This window comes from Melozone crissalis, unplaced genomic scaffold (genome assembly GCF_028551555.1).
Source record: "Melozone crissalis strain CALT ecotype California unplaced genomic scaffold, PUWL_Pcris_2 ptg000092l_1, whole genome shotgun sequence".
In the NCBI taxonomy this organism is placed as follows: domain Eukaryota; kingdom Metazoa; phylum Chordata; class Aves; order Passeriformes; family Passerellidae; genus Melozone; species Melozone crissalis.
In genome coordinates this window covers 950,653-967,872 of record NW_026535869.1, presented here as the reverse complement: position 1 = coordinate 967,872, position 17,220 = coordinate 950,653, and the positions used below count along the sequence as shown (strand labels likewise).

General features: G+C 63.3%; 3 protein-coding genes across 6 annotated transcripts in view; 1 reads left to right on the top strand and 2 right to left on the bottom strand.

The window, feature by feature from the left end:
* Window positions 1–43: 43 nt before the first annotated feature.
* SIDT2 (SID1 transmembrane family member 2) lies at window positions 44–6,847 on the bottom strand. Its single transcript, XM_054291410.1, has 26 exons — window positions 6,641–6,847; window positions 6,350–6,471; window positions 5,974–6,135; window positions 5,830–5,875; window positions 5,636–5,737; window positions 5,476–5,559; window positions 5,222–5,333; window positions 5,067–5,132; window positions 4,869–4,962; window positions 4,686–4,741; window positions 4,217–4,288; window positions 4,055–4,129; window positions 3,213–3,334; window positions 3,069–3,142; window positions 2,911–2,977; window positions 2,705–2,778; window positions 2,463–2,586; window positions 2,247–2,364; window positions 2,037–2,173; window positions 1,846–1,954; window positions 1,693–1,769; window positions 1,545–1,591; window positions 1,156–1,261; window positions 948–1,058; window positions 752–865; window positions 44–670 (listed from the first exon to the last, which is right to left on the bottom strand). The coding sequence occupies exons 1-26, from the start codon at window positions 6,845–6,847 to the stop codon at window positions 608–610; spliced, it is 2,541 nt and encodes an 846-aa protein (XP_054147385.1). The 3' UTR covers window positions 44–607.
* Window positions 6,848–8,238: 1,391 nt separating this feature from the next.
* PAFAH1B2 (platelet activating factor acetylhydrolase 1b catalytic subunit 2) lies at window positions 8,239–15,423 on the bottom strand. The gene is made up of 6 exons (XM_054291420.1): window positions 15,353–15,423; window positions 14,225–14,312; window positions 13,669–13,758; window positions 12,732–12,848; window positions 12,387–12,509; window positions 8,239–11,830 (listed from the first exon to the last, which is right to left on the bottom strand). The coding sequence occupies exons 1-6, from the start codon at window positions 15,382–15,384 to the stop codon at window positions 11,552–11,554; spliced, it is 729 nt and encodes a 242-aa protein (XP_054147395.1). The 5' UTR covers window positions 15,385–15,423; the 3' UTR covers window positions 8,239–11,551.
* Window positions 15,424–16,351: 928 nt separating this feature from the next.
* SIK3 (SIK family kinase 3) overlaps window positions 16,352–17,220 on the top strand; it is a 68,381-nt gene continuing 67,512 nt past the window's right edge. The window contains exon 1 of one of the 4 annotated variants that reach the window (XM_054291415.1): window positions 16,352–16,463. The gene's annotated coding sequence lies outside the window, so the exon portion shown is untranslated. The remainder of the gene's footprint in view (window positions 16,464–17,220) is intronic. The other 3 variants (XM_054291416.1, XM_054291414.1, XM_054291412.1) reach the window with 3 other exon arrangements.

The window sequence follows — 17,220 nt, the reverse complement described above, 5'->3', positions numbered from 1 at the left end:
AAACCCCTGGCAGGCAGCAGAGGCAGGGGCAAAGTGCAGACACTTTAATGCGAGTCCCTTCCCAGCAGATCCCCGCGGGGAGCGCGGCACCTCGGTGGGGACAGACGGGGCCCACTGCGGCCACCCCTCCTGGAGGAGACACGAGTGGGGCCTCTCGGGCCACTGCCACCACCGGGCTGGCCCCATGCCCCCCCCCTCCCACCCACTCGACTCAGGCACTGAAGAGAGACCCACACCCACGTGCTCGGGGGGCCACGGGGCTGCTGGCACGGCGCTCGCCCCAATCCCCCCCCGTGCCCACGGGCACACGGACACAGAGCAGCAGCAGCAGCACTTTTCCAGTGTCACTTGCCACAGAGGACGGATGCTCTGGTGGCCCCCCAGCCCCATTTTTGGCTGTGACGGGCCCAGGGATGGGCACAAAGTGCCTGGAGGGACCCGGCTGACGGGGAGGAGGCAAACCAGGACCCCAGGGCTGTGTGGGGAGGGGGACAGAGCGGCTGGCAGGACCTGCAGCGCAGACATCCCTCCCCAGGGGCGGGCGCCCCTCCCGGGGCTGCAGCCGGGCGTTTGGCACGGTCCCAGGACAGCGGGTGGCTGCAGGCTCCTAGAAGACGTAGATCTTGTCCCGCTGGACACAGTCCAGGTCATCGTCCAGCGTCAGCAGCACCTGTGGGGCAGGGCAGTGAGGGGAGCGGGGCACTGGGGACCTGGGCACAGCGGCTGCCGTGCCAGTGGGACCAGCACCTACCAGGAAGGAGCCGAACATGGCGATGGAGGAGAGGAAATGCCAGATGTCGTGGTCGTCAAAGAAGTCGAGCAGGATGCAGTCACGGTTGTGCTCCCGGGATTCAGCTGGTGTTTTCTGCCGGGCACAGGGCCAGCGTCACTGTGCCTGCCCACGGCCACCCTGCCCGCCCCGCCGCCCGTGCCACCCCCCTGCTCACCTGCCAGGTGCTGAGCCCCTGGAAGAAGAAGAAGAGGGCGAAGCCCCAGACCACGGAGGTGCTGATGATGCAGAGCAGGGGGATGAGCTTGATGCGCTCGCCACTGCGGAGCTGCGGGAGAGGCCGGGGTCACCGTGTGGGCAGGGGCTGGCAGCGGTGCCCACCCCTGCCCTGCTCTGCCCGTGGGGGCCGAGGGCTCAACTCCCACCTTCATGATAATGTAGAAGGCGAAGTAGAGGAGGAGGTTGCAGATGCCGATGGCCAGCAGGTAGGAAGCAAAATCATTGGGGCGGACAATGAGGCCGTAGGCAGCGCTGGGGAGGCAGGGACAGGCACTGGGGTCAGCCTGGGGGTGCCCCTGCCATGCCCACTGCCCCCAAAGCATGTCTGCAGCCCCCAGGAGATCAGGCAGCACGTGGGGACTCCGGGGTGCCACAGCTGCAGGGGGACCTGTCATGCTGGGCTCACAGCTGCCATGAGCTGCCAGTCCCCAGCCCAGCTCCATGGAGGGACAGCAGTGTCACAGGAGAGGGGTGGGGGCAGCAGGGATGGGGAGAAGCAGGGTGGGATCTGCCACGTGCCCAGCTCTGCACTCACAGCGACCAGTTGATGATGTTCCCCATGACCAGGAGCACCATTCGGTCCTGCAGAAGAGGAGGGGGCTGTGAGGGGCAGCAGGCAGCAGCTCTGGGGGGGCTGCCAGGGAGGGTCTCTGCAGAGCCCGGGGCCCCGTGCCAGCACTCACCACGTACATGGGCCCGCTGCACTGCCGCACGCAGTCCGTGTACAGCACGTGCAGGATCCTGCGCAGGATGCCCGAGTCTGTGGGGACAGGGGACGTGACACAGGGGGGCCACCACACTGTCCCCTCCCACCTCGCTCCCGGTGCCCCCCTCACCCAGCTTCCAGCGCCCCATGTAGTACAGCTGGGTGCTCAGCAGCAGCGTGGCCACGATGTGGATGACGGAGAAGACGATCCAGAAGGCCGTGTTGCCCTTCCCAAAGACCTGCAGGGCGAGCAGGGAGCTGGCAGTGAGCCCTGGGGACAGCCAGAGGCCAGCCCCCTCCCTCAGTGCCCACCACACTCACCACGCCCACCACGGAGAAGAAGATGACGAGGGCCAGGCAGGCGTAGGCGCTGTAGGCGCTGGCGTTGATGTCCGGGTGGCGCTTCTGGTAGAGCTTCAGCATGCAGAGCCCCGCGATCATGTACATGAAGGAGGTGTCTGGGGGGGCACGGCGGTGAGAGGGGCGTGGGTGGCCCCGCTGTGGGTGGGGAGGGACCGGGGGGACGCTCACCAAACTGGAAGTTGGTGTAGTTGGGGCACACGTGGTAGCAGGCGCTGAGCAGCCCCTCCATCATGAGGGCGGTGCCCATGGCGTAGAAGAGCCCAAAGTGCTTGGGGATGCCACACTCCTGCGGGGCAGAGGAGAGGCAGGGAGGGAAGTGGGGGGTCCCGGGAGGCTGAGCCCCCCCCCAGGCAGCCCGAGCCCCCCGGCAGCCCCGTCCCTCACCAGGGCGTGGGCGTCGTTGCGCAGCAGCGCGCGGTTGTAGTTGATCTCGCGCTGCAGGATGATCAGCAGGAAGAGCAGACCCAGCAGCACGTAGCCCAGGTTGCTGAGGATGTTGTTGAAGGCGCTGCGAGGAGCCAGTCCCAGCGTGGGTGCTGGGAGCCCCCTCCCTCCCCGGGGTCCCGCTGCAGCCCAGCCCTGGGCACAGGGGACCCCCAGCCACCCTCCACTGCCCCCCAGCCCACCTGAGGTTCCCCAGCGGGTGGGCGCACAAGAAGTTGTAGTAGCAGATGTCCTGGTTGCCAGTGACGTTCACCACCTGTGGGCACGGGCAGGGTGAGGGACACAGGGGGCTCCCAGGGACGTCCCCACCATGCTCAGAGCACGGTTTGGGACTGCAGCCCCAGAACTCCCAGTGAGGAGCCCCTCCCTGCTGCCCTGCCACACTCACCGTCTGGTAGGTGATGACGAGCTGGATGACGGGCAGGGCGTAGAAGACAGCGATGGTGGCGATGTTCCTGGGAAAGGGTGGGGCCGTCAGGGGGTCCCTGCTGCGCACCCCAGCCTGGGACACTGCTGGGTGCCCCCCTCCCCACGGGTCCCACTCACCAGAAATAAATCTGGTACTTCTTCCGCAGCACCCGCTTGTCCTTGCGCGCCAGGTCGGCCACGCACAGGTATTGCTGGAAGGAGAGGGGGGTCAGGGGCCTGCCTGGCCAGCGGGGACACGCTGGGGCTGGGGGGGACACGCACCTTGGTGCGGATGACGTTCTTGTCATAGTCGATGTCGGCCAGCGTGTCGTAGTCATCCTCCTCCACGGAGCTGAGCGAGTCCAGGCGCGGCCGGCTGGCCACGTTCTCCAGGGACCGCTCCCCTGTGGCCAGGCCGGGGTGATCAGCAGGGTCCCAGAGCCATCAGCAGGGTCCCAGGGCCACCAGCAGGGCCCCTGGGCCATCAGCAGGGTCCCAGGGCCATCAGCAGAGCCCCAGGGCCATCAGCAGGGCCCCAGGGCCAGCCCGCCTTGGTGCCCACCCCACAGAACCCCAATCAGCCCCAATTAACCACTGGGCTGCCTCCCTGCCAGCTCACAATGGGGACAGGTTTCAGCTCCCTACAGCCCTGCCCTGGGGACAGGTGTGGCTGTGCCCACACAGGCAGGCACTGCCCAGTGCCTGCTCCCCGGGGCTCTGCCACACTGGGAAACACCGAGGGCCAGGGGACAATGTCCTGCTCTGCAGCCCCTTGGATGCTGCCCTTGCTCTGAGGGAGGGGAGCGGGGGTTCTGTGCCCTGGGCACAGCCTGGGGCTGAGCAGATTTCGCCCCGATTGGCCCGACCCTGCCCGGTACCAGCATCTACCCATGGCAATGCTCAGTGGCCTCGCCGGGCCGGAGGGCGTGCGCCGCTTGAACTGCTCCTGCCCTTCAAAGGAAAGCCAGAGTTACTGAGGCAGAGCTCCCCGAGGTGTGCCGCAGATGGAAACCCCGCTGGGGGCTGCACGGAGGGGCCAGCAGCCCCAGGACCCTTCCCAGAGATGGAGGGGACAGAGCCAGGATGGGCACGAGGCTGCGCAGGGCTGCGGGCACAGCACTCACCCACGTAACTGTAGGAGACTTCTGCTGAGCCCAGGCTGTCCGTGATGCCCTCGGTGCTGCTGGAGGAGCCGTTCCCTGCGAGGACAAGGACAAAGGACAGGCAGAGGCTGGGCACAGCCCACGGGCAGGGCTGAGGGACAGGGGACAGAGCGTGGCACTCACCGAAGGAGCCGTAACCGTAGCTGTCGTAGTGGCCGTGGTTCAGGAAGGAGTCGGGGATGCTGCGGGAGTGACCTGCGGGACAGGAGGGTCCCTGTCACCCTCTGTGGCACCCCTGACCCAGGGCTGCAAGGCCATTGGGCACACAGCAGCTCCCACCACCCCTGCCCTGGCACGGAGCGAGCTCAGAGCCAAGGACAGAGCTGGCACCTACCCAGGAGTGATGCTGGGAGTCCCCGGAAAGCCACGAGAAGAAAGAGATAGACCTGGTGAGATGCACAGCCCCAGCACAGCCCTGCCAGCCCCACAGCAGGGACCTCCCTGTCCCCCTGACACTGGGATCTGCCCCCAGGGACTCAGGGGGATACTCCTGCAGAGGCAGAGGCTTTGCCACAGGCTCAAGAGGGCAGAACAATGAGGAACTCCCCAGGCAGAGCCCTCCATGCTGCTGGCCGCTGCCTCCAGCCCTCACCTGTGTCCAGGCTGGGCGAATCCATGGCTGCCAGGAGCCCCTTCCTCTTGTGCTGCCTGCCGAGGGAAGTGTCTGTCAGCCCGTCTGTGACCCTGCTGGGCCAGGGGACACAGCCCCAGGGTCCCCAGCAGGACTGTGCCCACGGGCTCAGCACCCAGAGGGGCAGTGACAGCCAGCACTCACCGGCAGCTCTCCCAGCAGGCGATGAGCAGCGTGAGGATGTAGAAGGAGAGGAAGATGCCGAGGCAGAAGAGCACACTGCGCACGTAGGCCTCGGCTGTGCAGAGCCAGGACAGGCCCTCAGCGGGGCTGGCACCTCGGGGACTCTGCCACGGGTCCCCACAGAGCACCCCCAGCCCCCCCAGCCCCTCCCAGACTCACAGGTGATGGCAGGTGACACCATCACCTCCAGCATCTTCTGCCGATTGTGCTGATCCACGGGCTCATCTGGAAGAAGGCAGGGACAGGGCTCAGCTCCCTGCCCTGTCCCCAGCTTGTCCCCACACACAGCCCACGGCGGCAGCCCCACTGCAAACCTGGAGAGGAGTTCTTGGAGAGGGGGTAGTAGGGCAGAGCCCCCCCGCACGCCTCGTCCTCCGTCTTCACCACCACCACCACGTAGAAGCTATGGCTGGGGAAATCCTTCTTCTGCAGCAAGAGATGGGGGTCAGCAGAGCCCAGCAAGGCGTCTCCCATGCTGGGGTTATCCCTGGGACATCCTCTGTGGGCTCTGGCAGCAGCAGGCAGGGCCTGGGCACAGCCCAGCCCCGTGGCACAGCCCCGTGCCCACCTGCACCGTGATGGCCGCCTTCTTGGTCATGGTCTGGTACATCCCGATGAAGGCCACGTTGTTGTCCAGGTCGTAGACGGGGCACTGTGGGGCAGAGGGGCCGTCAGCCCCCCTGGGCACCACGGCTCAGCCAGGGAGGAGAGCCAGTGCCCAGACCTACCAGGATGTCCTGGATGGAGATGACGGAGCAGGGGAAGGCCATGGCTGAGGTCACCTTCACGATCACCGAGTCCACTTCCTCGGGGAACTCGTACTTGAAGTACTGTGGGGACAAAGGGCCCGTTGGTGCCACGGTGGCCACGCTCCCCTCTGGGTGCAGACCCCTCCCGTGCCACGCCGTGCTGGCTGCCTCACCTGCGGCTGGGCGGCCGTGGCATTGAAGCTGAACCTTTCATTGGTCCTGCAGAGAGCATGGGAGAGGTGATGGGTGGTGAGGGGGTCCACAGCCCCTGCAGGCAGCAGGCAGGGAAGGGGACCAGGACACAGGGCTCCCCTCACCGCAGCACAAAGTTCTCCACGCGGGTGACCCGCAGCTGGTAGGAGGTGTTGAGGGAAAGAGTGGAGACATCCACGTAGAAGTGCTGGGTCTCCACCTCAGCCTTGGTCTGTGGCTGGCAGAGCGTGCGGCTCACCTCCTGGTACGCGTATTTCCGCTGGTACCTGGGCAGGGAGAGCCCAGGTGTGTGCCCAGGTGTGTACCCCTCCCAGGGACCCTGCGTGGGGCATCCCAGCCTGGCGAAATCCTGAATGGGGCATCCCAGCCTGGGGAAGTCCTGAATGGGGCATCCCAGCCTGGGGAACTCCTAAATGGGGCATCCCAGCCTGGGGAAGTCCTTCACGGGGAAGGAGTCCCTGCCCGCCCCCTGGTACTCACAGGCCCCGGAGGATGAGCGGCACCTGGAAGGAGACCACCGCCTCCTTCTGCCTCACCACGAAGAGGACGGGCTGGTCCTTCTGGTCCGAGAGGACATTGACGGACACCCGCACGCCCTCGGTCTGCAGGGACAGGGGCAGCCGAGGCGTTGGCCGGGCAGGTCGGGCCGCGGCGGCTCGGAGCGAGGGCTGGACTTTGCTCGGCCGCCGTGGCAGGGCCGCCGTGCCCGGCGCACCCCGCAGCCGGCCCGGGCACGCTCAGCCCGCGGGGGACGCGACCACCCCGGCTCACCCTGTTCCTGCGGACGCTGTGGTTGAAGGCGTAGATGTTGAGCAGGTTGGCGTGCACCCAGTCGCTGTAGGTGGTGTTGAACTGCGCTTCCTTCTCGTGCACCTCGCGGTCCCCGCGGGGCAGGGGCTGGGGCCGGACGGGCGGCGGGGGCAGCAGCGCCCCGGCCAGCAGCGCCCAGGCCAGCACGGCCGCCACGGCGCCCGACATCCCGCCAGCATCCCCGGCCAAGGTCCGCGGGGCGGGACGGCACGGACGGCACGGAAGGGACGGGTCGGGACGGGTCGGGACGGGACGGGGCGGACGGACGGACGGACGGACGGGGCGCTCACCCGGGGCGCGCCCGGGCGCGCTGCGCCATGGCCGGGCCGGAGCGGTGCCGGGCGCGGTGCGGGGCTGTGCCGGGGCGCGGAGCCGCTCCGGGGCCGGTCCCGGTGCCGGTCCCCTCTCCCCTTCCCGTTCCGCACCGCGGTAAACACGGACCGGCGGTGACGTCAGCCCCGGCGCACGCCGAGCGCCCGGCCGGGGAAGTGACGCGGCGGGCGGGGCGGGGGGACCGGGCCGAGCTGGGGGGACCGGCCCGAGCTTGGGGGAACGACCCGAGCCAGGGGGACCGGGCCGAGCCGGGGGGACCGGGCCGAACCCAGGCGACCGGCCTGAACCAGGGGGGACCGTCCCGAGCCCGAGGGGACCGGCCCGGCCGGGAGTCCCCGTCCCGGAGCACCGAGCTCCGTGCGCGACCCCGCGGGAGAATCCCGGCTCCATAGGGAACCACACAGGGGATGCCCTGTACTACAGGGCAGCCCCTGTCCCATATAAAACCCCACAAGGGAGCCCTGCTCCATATGGGACCACACAGGGGCAGCCCTGCTGTATAGGGGAGCCCCGCCGCCATATAGGACCCTGGCTCCAAAGGGGAGCCCCTGCTCCATTTGGGATCCTGTGGAACCCCACAGAAAAAGCCCTGTGTGTAGGGCACATCCCGCCCCATATAGAATGCTATAGGGCAGCCTTGTCCTGTATAGCCCTGCTCCATAGGAGACCCCATATGGAGCCCCTACCCCAAGAGGGAAGCCCAGCTGCCATGCAGCACCCCAAACACCCACCCAAACCCCTTGCCCGGCCTCTCTGTCCCTAAAGTCCATGAGGACATGGAAGAATCCTGTCAGAGAAGGGCTGGGCCTGCCCCATCCCTTTCTCCTGCTGCTCTCTGGATTCCTACCAGGGTTCCTGCAGCCTCTCCCGTTTGTTGCACCCTTCACCACCAGAGACAGAATAATGCAAAGTAACTTGGGAGTTTTCCCATGCTTGGGGGAAGCAGGAGTGATGCCACACCACATTTTTGGTGAGTCTCCCAAAACACCCCCCGATTCCAGCTGTTGCTGAGCCTCCTGCTTCCAGGCCTCTCTCCAACAGCTCTGTGACCTTTCTATCCCATTTTATTTGCCTGCAGCTGGGGGTTTTGATTTAAAATCCCCCTCCGAAGGGGCTCAGCCCTGTGTCACCTCACCCAGAGCCACTTCCTGGGCTGGCTCTGACATCCAGGACCGCTGCCAGCTTCCTGCTGTGCTCCAGGGGACAAACGCCACGAGACAAGGCTCTGCTGCTATTGTGCACTTTATTTCTCCGGGCCCTCCTGTCCCTGAGGGTCCCACAGCTCGGACAGTCTGCCCACGGTCTCCAGGTGCGGGTGGTGGCGCTGGCGGCAGATGGGACAACCTCAGGGACAGACATGCGGGAAGAGAAGCAGAATTCCAGCCGACTCCTCGGCCCTGGTGGAACTCGAGTCGCCTCTTGCAGGATGGCTGTGAGCGGGACTGCGTGGGGATGTGCATTCCCTGTTTGTTCCAGGGCCGTTTGAGATCAATCTCTCGGGAATCCAACACGGGCCGATGTCCTGTCGAGGGCCAAAATAAACCAGTCCCCTTCACCTGCAGCACCGTGCTCGCAGGTGTGGGTGCAGCACCCAGATCTGCACGGGGAAAGGAGGAAAAACAGACAAAAACAGCCCCAAAAACAGCAGAAATTAAACGAGGAGCAAGGATCTGGCTGAGCACAACTCCCAGAGGGAGCTTTGGCAGCGCCTGCCCGGCCCCCGTGGAGAGCTCCAGGAGTGACCAGGACAGGGCAGGAGACGGCTGGGCACACACACACACACAGGCTGCGACACGGTGGGTGAAACATTGACATTTATATTGAAATATGCACTAACAGTGACTTCTACCAGCCGATGCATTTTTGCCAAAGCAGAATCACAAAGGTTGTGTCCCGGGGAAGGCTGGGGGCAGCGGGTGGGCAGCGAGGGGAGGTCTGGGGACCTCCCTGCTCCTGCCTCACCCTCCCCCAGCACCTCACAAGACTCTGTCATTTCACATCTTTTGTTTGTTTTCCTCTCTGCTGCATAAACACAAAACTGGACACGCTCACTCAGAGGAGGCCACAACTCCAGCCCAGCCCCATCCCGAGGGACATCCAGAGCTGGAGCTGAATTTTTCTCACGGGAGGCACTCGGATTTCAGCACGGGGTGAGCAGAGGCAGAGCCCCTCTTGCCCACCACACCTCTCAGGTGAGCAGGGCAGTTTCCTGCCAGGCAGCGACAAGCAGAGCCGAGAGCACTGAACCAGCACAGAGCACGGCACCTCAGCGAGCCAAGCCTAAGCAGAGCCAGCAGAGCCTCCCTGGTGAGGCCAGAGCCTGCCAAATTGCCCGGGCCGCTCGGCACCCTGCCCACGGGGCTGGCTCCCAGCGAGCACAGGGGGCTGAGCAGGCAGAGCTTTACTGCAGAGTACATTCCTGGTTAGCATCTCTTCAGCCAAACGCAGCAGCAGCAGCAGGGAGGGAAGGGAGCAGGGATGCAGAGATTAAACTCGCCCACGGCCTTGTCTCACAAGCCTGGAGATGGAAAACTCTCAGGGAGCAAGAATGGGTTTTATCCCAGCTCCCTGAGGGGGCTGGGGATGGGATAAACCCTTCCCCAGAACTCTCCACTGCACTGTACTTTTAACCTTTGATTTTCCACTTGCCCTTCCCCAGTATTTCCAGCCAAAGCTTATGGGAAGCACGAGCAGCGCTCTCTCAAAGCCTGCCCTGCAAGGCCGTGGGGCTCCAGGGAGCAGCACCCTGGCCTGGATCATGGGGGTGGGATGTGATCCCTCCTCTCCCATGGCGCTCTGCAGCTCCCTGTGTCTGATCCTGGCCAGGGGAATGCTTCACCTTTCCTTCATCTGTGTGTAGATCACATATACTGGAAACAAAACACACACTATGCATGCAATCCAGGCAGGAATCCTGCTATGATCAAACCTACGGGAGGAGGGGGATGAGGTGGGACGTTAGGGGATTCCTCAACGCTAGGTCAGAGTTACACACCAGCCCTTGGCCACAGCAAAGGGCAGACAGACTATGTACAGTACCTACGGGCTTCAGCAAAGCCACCTGACACCTGAACCCTCCCTTGGAGCACGGAGTGAAGCTCTCTGTTCCTCCCAGGATTACCTGCCTGGCATCCCACGGGAAGCACAAACCCAGCGTGGCACCACTGAGCTCCAGCTCCAGCAGGTAAGGCAGGGAGGAACAGACTTGGTTTAAAATAGGTTATTTGCAAGTTATAATTCATCTAGGGCTCTGCCTCTCAGATCCAAACCGCTTCTTTCTGGAAGAGAAGCTCTGAGTTTGAAATGAAAAGTTCTTTTGCTACAACCAGCCCTCTGAACTACAAACCAAACCAAAACCCCACTGAGCCACAGCCCTTTAGGAGGGCACCTGCCCCTCTGGCTCCCTTGCTCGAGGTGAGGAGCAGTGTCCAGGGCAGGAGCTACACCTTAACTCCACTTTTACTCTAAGAGGCCGTAGTTGCTCAAATAAAATGTTTATACAAGTAAACCAGTAGTGATAAGGAAATATACACCTTGGGATCTGTAAAGCTTCAGAGTGATTCAGGCCTTGCAGCCAGGGGCTCTTCATGTGGGTTTGCTTTAGAAAAAAAAAAGGATGTAACAGTCGTACTTAATAAAAAAATAGAAAAAACCTGCAAAGAGCCCGGGCATCTCAGAGGGATGTCTGTCAGTTCCAGAGGAGTGAGGAAGTGACTGCCAATTACTGGATCATTAAAATCCTACACTGAGCAACTGCTAAAAGCCAGCAACATCACGGGCAGCAGGAGCAGGGGCCAGCAGCAGCACCCAAGAGGGAGCATTCCCAGAAGGGCTGCGTGGCAGGAAGGGAAGGTGCCCCCGCTAGCAGGACTGGGGAAACGAGCACAAGACAAGCACTGGGGAGTGTTACACGAGTTCAGGTAACTGTTTGCTTCTTTGAATTTCTGAATTCCAGTTTCAAGCTGCTTCAGAAAGGAGTGAGAAAGCAACACGTGTGATTTAACCCCCCCTCAATAAAACAAACAAACAACAAACAAACAAACAAACAAAAAAACCCCAAACAAAAAAACCCAAAACCGCCTAAAAGGTGGAACCGAGTTTGGAAAAATGCATCTGTTCTGGCTTTTGCAAGTGGAATGTGATTCTTGTTCCCAGGCAAATACACAGAGCACAGAGCTGCAGCCAGGAACGGCGAGCCAGGAGCGGGCTGTCGGACAGGCTACAGGGGGTCTAGGACAACCACGGGGCAACAAGACATGAGAGGGGCACAGAGTGACAGTCCTGTTCTCGTTTCAAATGAGGAATGGTTTAAAAGTAAAACTCTTCTTCAGCTAATTTCCTCCTGCAATAAAACCAACCCAGCCGGCCCTCGTACGTACAAGACCAGTTAAACCCGAGCCTTCCCCCTCAAAACACTAGGTACGGACATCCGGTAACATTCTACAATGGAAAGTGCTTTAAGAAAGAAGGATTCTGTAGTGCCAGTGACAGAACTGATCTGATGGGCTGGATGATGCTCTCCACGCTGACAGCAGCGGCTCAGGCCAGGGCAGCTCGTTTCTCCTCGGGGGTCTCCTCCAGCAGCTGCATGATCAGTTCGTGGAGGGGCTTGCAGACCTTGGCGTAGCCCCCGCCCGTCAGGTGCAGGAAGTCGAACATGTCGTGGTAGGAGATGGTGCCATCCGAGTGCACGAAGCCCACGTCCACGTCCAGCAGCTGCACGTTGGGCAGTTTGGGCAGAGAGGCTTTCAGCAGATGGTTCACCTTGGCGTTCTTCTGCCGCAGCGGGTTTGGCTTCTCTCCACGAGGTAGCAGGCCCTGGCACGAGAGGAGGCAGAGAAGAGCTTTGATGCTCTGATGGCATCAGGAGCCCTGCTTGCCCTTCCAATTCGGGCTGCCTGTCAAGGTTTAGGATGTCTGTGACAAGAGGAAATCATCCCTTCAGTAGGAATTTGTCCATTCAGGCCTAATGTGAAATGCAAGTGAAGGAGCCAGATGAGCTCCAAGCACTGACTGGCACGGAAACTGCTTTCTTTTATTTTTTAAATGTACCAGCTTGTGCTCTTTCCATACACTTTCAGCTCCTCAGCAAGACGGGCAGCAGCTTCCTTAGGACAAGGAAGCCAACTAGGATTCCCAACGCCAGCTGGGACTTGGGCACCTATTTTATCCTCACAGGGGAAACATTACCATTAATAAATGGGACAGTTACTGGGAATGAGTCCACCCAGCTCTGGAAGGGCCAAAGGAGGGCTCCTGCAATGCCAGGCAGTGAGGGGAGGCACACAGCAGAGGGCAGATCAGGGGAGTGCCCTCCCAGCACCACCAGTGACTCCCAGTAAGGCAGAGCACAGCCCAGGGAGCAGGCACGTACCAGCACAATCACTTTGGCCTGTGGCTGCTGGGTGTTTATCAGGCGCACGATGGCCTCGATTCCCCCTGCCACTTCTTCTGCTGTGTTTTCGTGGTTATTTGTTCCAACCCAAACAACAATGACCTGCAAGGAGAGAAAGATGTTTGCAGCTTTTCCAGAGCCAAGTGGTAACAGGGGTGATGACCCTGGAATCCCTGCATAAACATCATCTGTGGCCAGAGGGCTGCAGGGACAGTGAGGCTCAAGAGTTCAGCCCTGGGGCTGGCACTGCCCACTGCCCTCAGGGAAGGCACAGGTGACCTTCACTGCACACCTGGACACCCTCACTAGCTCTGCAGCTCGTACCTTGGGTTTAATGTTCTCCAGTTCACCGTTCTTCAGTCTCCATAGAACGTGGCCCGTGGTGTCTCCTCCAATCCCAAAGTTCAGTGCATGGAGCGGTGAGAAGAGCTCTCGCCAGATCTGCAAGCAGAAACCACCGTGCTGCTTCAGAGCAGCATCCTGCCTGTGAGGCAGAGACACCACACGGGCTCCTCAGGGTCACTGAGGGCAGCCACGACCCTGCTCTGGAAACTCTCTCCACAAAGGGCACCTAGACAGGAACCAGGTTTTATGTGCAGTCAGGAGAGATGGAGCTGCTGAGGTTCAAGCTCTCAGACCTGGCACAAAGGAAGGAAAGATCTCTGGAGCAGTGATTTTCTGCACTCGTCAGAGCCCCAGAGCACTGATCTATTGCAGATCACGGTGTCCCTGAGCACAGGGCCTTTGAAGAAGGAGTCTATGACCTGATTAAATCCTTCTCATCCCCAGGTAACAAAACTAGAACAAAGGGAAGCAGCTCTTGCAGAACAAAACTGCTCAGCTGCCACCACAGCAGAAGAGAACTCTTCTTTCCCTCAATAATTTTAGGGAGGAACCAGTGGAACAATGCCCCTGGCACCCTGAATTCTACAGGCTAAGTGTGTGCTGGCCATGCCAGGTACAGCCCCAGGGAACTCCGTGGCCCTCAGGAGGCTGGGATCTGAGAGCTGAGGGGCTGTGCACGTGTGCCAAAATGCAGGCAGATCCTGGCCTCAGAGAGGGAGGCAAAAGCAGCCAGGTAAAGCAGTGTCCAGGCCCTGGGGAGTTCAGGAAGCAGGGCAGGAGGGCCTCAGGAGACAGCAGTGAAAACGGGAACAGTGGAAGTCATCAGTGTTACACATGATCAGCCACTGGGTTAGAGAGGGATGCTCCAATGGCTCCAGCCCTCCCTCCCTCCCTTTGTCCCTCCCTCCCTCCCTACCTCGTACTGCTGTAGCAACTGCACCATGGAGTCCCCCACGAAGAGCACGTCGGGCTCCTTGTCCTTGCAGTCCAGGACAAACCGATTGTGCTGCCGAAGGGAGAGACAAGGTGAGCTCCAGGTGACGCTGCCCCGGGGCATCCACCCCTGCTGCAGCACAGGGACAGCTGCCCTGCCAGCTGCCCCCCGCCATGGCCTCCAGCAGCCCTGCTGGCATTAACCCCTGAGCTGCTGGACGCTGCTCCCAGCTCCACAACCCCACTGGATGGAACTTGGCGTGGTTTAGTTCATGGCGATTGCTCCTTGTCCTGTCACTGAGCATCACTGAGCTCAGTCAGGCCCCGTCTTCTGGAGATTTTGTGTGGATCGATGGGATCCCCTGTCAGCCTTCTCAGGAGTAACCCAGCTCAGCTGCTGCAGTCACTCCTCATCACAAAGATGCTCCAAGGACACACAGCTGTGACAGCTGCCAGCTCCAGGCTGTTGTGATCTCGGGGTCCCCAGTGTGGCCTGGCCCAACACCCCTCAGAAAGGAGGATCCCCCTGCCAGCCTTACCTGTGACATCCACCTGTCATCCCCCTGAATGTCCTCGGCGGCGTGTGGGACTGCTGCCGGGTTGGAGTCCCCCATGCCCATCCTGTTCCTGCGGGAAGAACAGCTCACAGCCTCTGCTCCAGCAGCTGCCACAGCAGCAGGGCTGCCAAAGGGCTGCAGGAATCCGCTGCACACAGCTCCTGCCTGCTCCTGCTGCTGTGCCTGCTGGTAGCTGGCTGCGAACAGCAGCACGGATGCTGCTCCATGCCAGAGTGACTCTGCAGCACACATCCCCTGGAGCCAGGCCCCGATGGATGCCCCAGCACAGAGAACAAAGCCCAGCTCAAGGATGCTCTGCAGCCCCACACCTGAGCCACGAGGCTTCGACAGCTCAGCAACCACGGCTGAGACTCCCAGGATAAGTCCCTATTAGCGCCCAGGGATCCAGCTTACAGCTGCTGAGCTGCACGGTCCAGGTGGATAATCTGGCTCTGGGAGCAGAGCAGCGTGGTGGATTGATCCCATTGATCCCAGAACCATTACAGATCGGGAGGAGTCTCTGGAGATCATCCAGTCCGGCCCCCCTGCCAAGGTGGGGCCACCTGGAGCAGGTGACACAGGAGCGCATCCAGGTGGGTTGGAATGTCCAGAGAGGGAGATCCCCATGTCCCTGGGCAGCTGTTCCAGTGCTCTGCCACCCCCCCAGGGAAAGAAGTTCCTCCCCACGTTGAGGAGGAATTTGTATTTTAGTTTATGGCCCCTGCTCCCTGTCCTGCTAACGAGAGCCTGGAGCCATCCTGCGGCGCTCCCTGGGGATATCTGTGCGGATCGATGGGATTCCTTTCTCCAGGCTGCCCAGGCCCAGCTCCCCATCATCTCCCACCACAGAGACGCTCCAGCCCTTCATCATCCTCGCACATCCCGGAGGATATACCGCGGGACGAGCAGCGGGGCGATGCTTCCCGCGGCCGCCGCTCGCAGCCCCCCGCGCTGGGCCGGGCCGGGCCGGGCCGGGCCGGACCGGGCCGGGCCGGGCTGAGCAGGGCGGGTTCCCCCCGCAGCCCCCTCCCCTTCCTCCTCCCGCTGTCCCGCTCCCCGGCGGTGCTGGCGGAGCGGCGCCGCCCCGCCCCGCGGTGCCCCCGCACTCACGGCGGCTGCGGCTCCTTCCCCCGCGACTCCATGGCGGGCGCGTCCCCTCCGCTCGGCCCCGCGCCTGCGCCGCTTCCGCTTCCGCTTCCCCGCGCGCGCCCCGGCCGCCGCTTCCGCCCCGCGCCCGCGGAACTCCCGCCCTCCCCGCCGTGACGTCACTGCGGCGCTCCCGTGACGTCACGCTGCGCCGAGGCGAAGCGCCATCCAGCTGGGGGGTGATGGAGCCACTCCCTGATGGAGTGATGGCACGAGGAATCCTTTTCCTGTTTATCGTGGGTTTCACCCTAAAACCACGGCACCTCTCGCCCCTCGCCGTGATGTCATTCTAACGCACCCTGACGTCATTCTGCCCTGCATGTGCATGGTCTCTGATGTCCCTACAAGGAGTGATGTCACAAGAACAAGTTTCCGATTACCGTGCGTTCTGTCCCAAAACTGAAGCAGGTCCCTGGCCCCGGGGGTGCACCAGATGGGGCGGTCTCACCATGACATCATTTAACTCTCCCCACTGGAGAGTGACGTCAGACTCATCTCCCATATCTCACTGGTTTCTCCCCAAAACCGCAGCACCCATCGCCCATCGCAGCCCCTCTCCGTGACGTCATTCTCCTCCCGAGATGACGCGTGTCCAGGTGTATGTGACCGGGGGCGGGATGCTGTCCCTGATGGCGTGACGTCACGCGCGGCAAGTTTCCCATTTCCCGCGGCTTTCTCCCCAAACCCGCAGCGCGCTCCTTGCTCTCCCCGCTCTCCGCCGCACGGGGGCGCCCTCCGCGGGCCGCGCGCCCGTGACGCGAGCGGTGACGTCAGAGCGCCGCCCCCGTCGCCATGGCAGCCGCCCGCCCCCCGGCGCCCCCCCGCGGATGAGCTCACGCGGTGCCGCAGCCCCGCGGGGGGGTTCGCTCCGCGCGACAAGATGGCGGCGGCGGCTGCGGCGGGAGGAGGCGGCGGAGCGGGGGCTCCCCCCGCGGCCCCCCGGCTCTCCCCGGCCCCGCCGCCCCCGCGGCCCCCCGGGCCCGCCCGCATCGGCTACTACGAGATCGAGCGCACCATCGGCAAGGGCAACTTCGCCGTGGTGAAGCTCGCCACGCACCTGGTGACCCGCGCCAAGGTGAGTCCCCCGCGGGGGTCGCGGCGCCGGCCCGGTGAGCGGCGAGCGAGCGGGGAGCGGCCCCGAGCCCCCCCTGCCCCGGGCGGGCGCTGCCGGGGAGCGGGGCCGCTGTCACGGGTGACACGGGTGTCCCCGCGGGTCCCGTGGCTCCGGGATAACGTGGAGGTGGAGCGGGGGGATGCTCCCGCGCTACCCGGGGATGCTCCCGGCCAGCCGGGGGGACGCGGGGGGCAGGTGGGGGACAGGTCGTTCCTTACCGGGACGGTGGGAATCGATCGCGGCCGAGCCCTCAGGGCCGTGGGAAAGCGCAGGGAGCAGCGCGAGGAAGGAAGGGCCTCCCGAGGGAGCGGCGGATCCAGGTGCATCCAGGTACGGCCGCGCTGCCAGGTGAGCCCCGGAACACGGCGGGAGATCCGGGTGGATCCCGGCTCGGGCGAGCCCCGGAGCGCGGCAGGAGATCCGTGAGGAACCGCGCCGTGCTCCCGGTGGTGCCGGTGACACCGGGCTCCCGGGCACGGCTCGCGGTGCTGCATGCAGCAGCGCCAGCCCGGGATGGCCCCGGAGCTGCGGCAGGAGCGGGGCTGGCACGGGCAGGCGGCGGGCAGGCCCGAACCAAAGCCCTGCGCCTGCCCTGCTGCTCTTGGCTCCGCGCTGGCTCCTGCGAGCGCTGCAGAGAGGATGGTGCTGGCTGGCCTTGTCCCTCTGTCAGTTCCCGGGGGTGTCCCCCTGTCAATTTCAGGCATTGCCCCTCTGTGCT

Coding starts and splice junctions, on each gene's coding strand:
- SIDT2 (XM_054291410.1), bottom strand. CDS start 6,847: ATGTCGGGCGCCGTGGCGGCCGTGCTGGCCTGGGCGCTGCTGGCCGGG. Junction 3,335..4,054: donor AGTCTCCTACAGTTACGTGG/GTGAGTGCTGTG, acceptor GCCTGGCCACAG/GGGAGCGGTCCCTGGAGAAC. Junction 1,262..1,544: donor AACATCATCAACTGGTCGCT/GTGAGTGCAGAG, acceptor CTGCCTCCCCAG/CGCTGCCTACGGCCTCATTG.
- PAFAH1B2 (XM_054291420.1), bottom strand. CDS start 15,384: ATGGAGTCGCGGGGGAAGGAGCCGCAGCCGCC. Junction 14,313..15,352: donor GGGAAGGAGCCGCAGCCGCC/GTGAGTGCGGGG, acceptor TTCTTCCCGCAG/GAACAGGATGGGCATGGGGG. Junction 12,510..12,731: donor TGGAGAACATTAAACCCAAG/GTACGAGCTGCA, acceptor CTCTCCTTGCAG/GTCATTGTTGTTTGGGTTGG.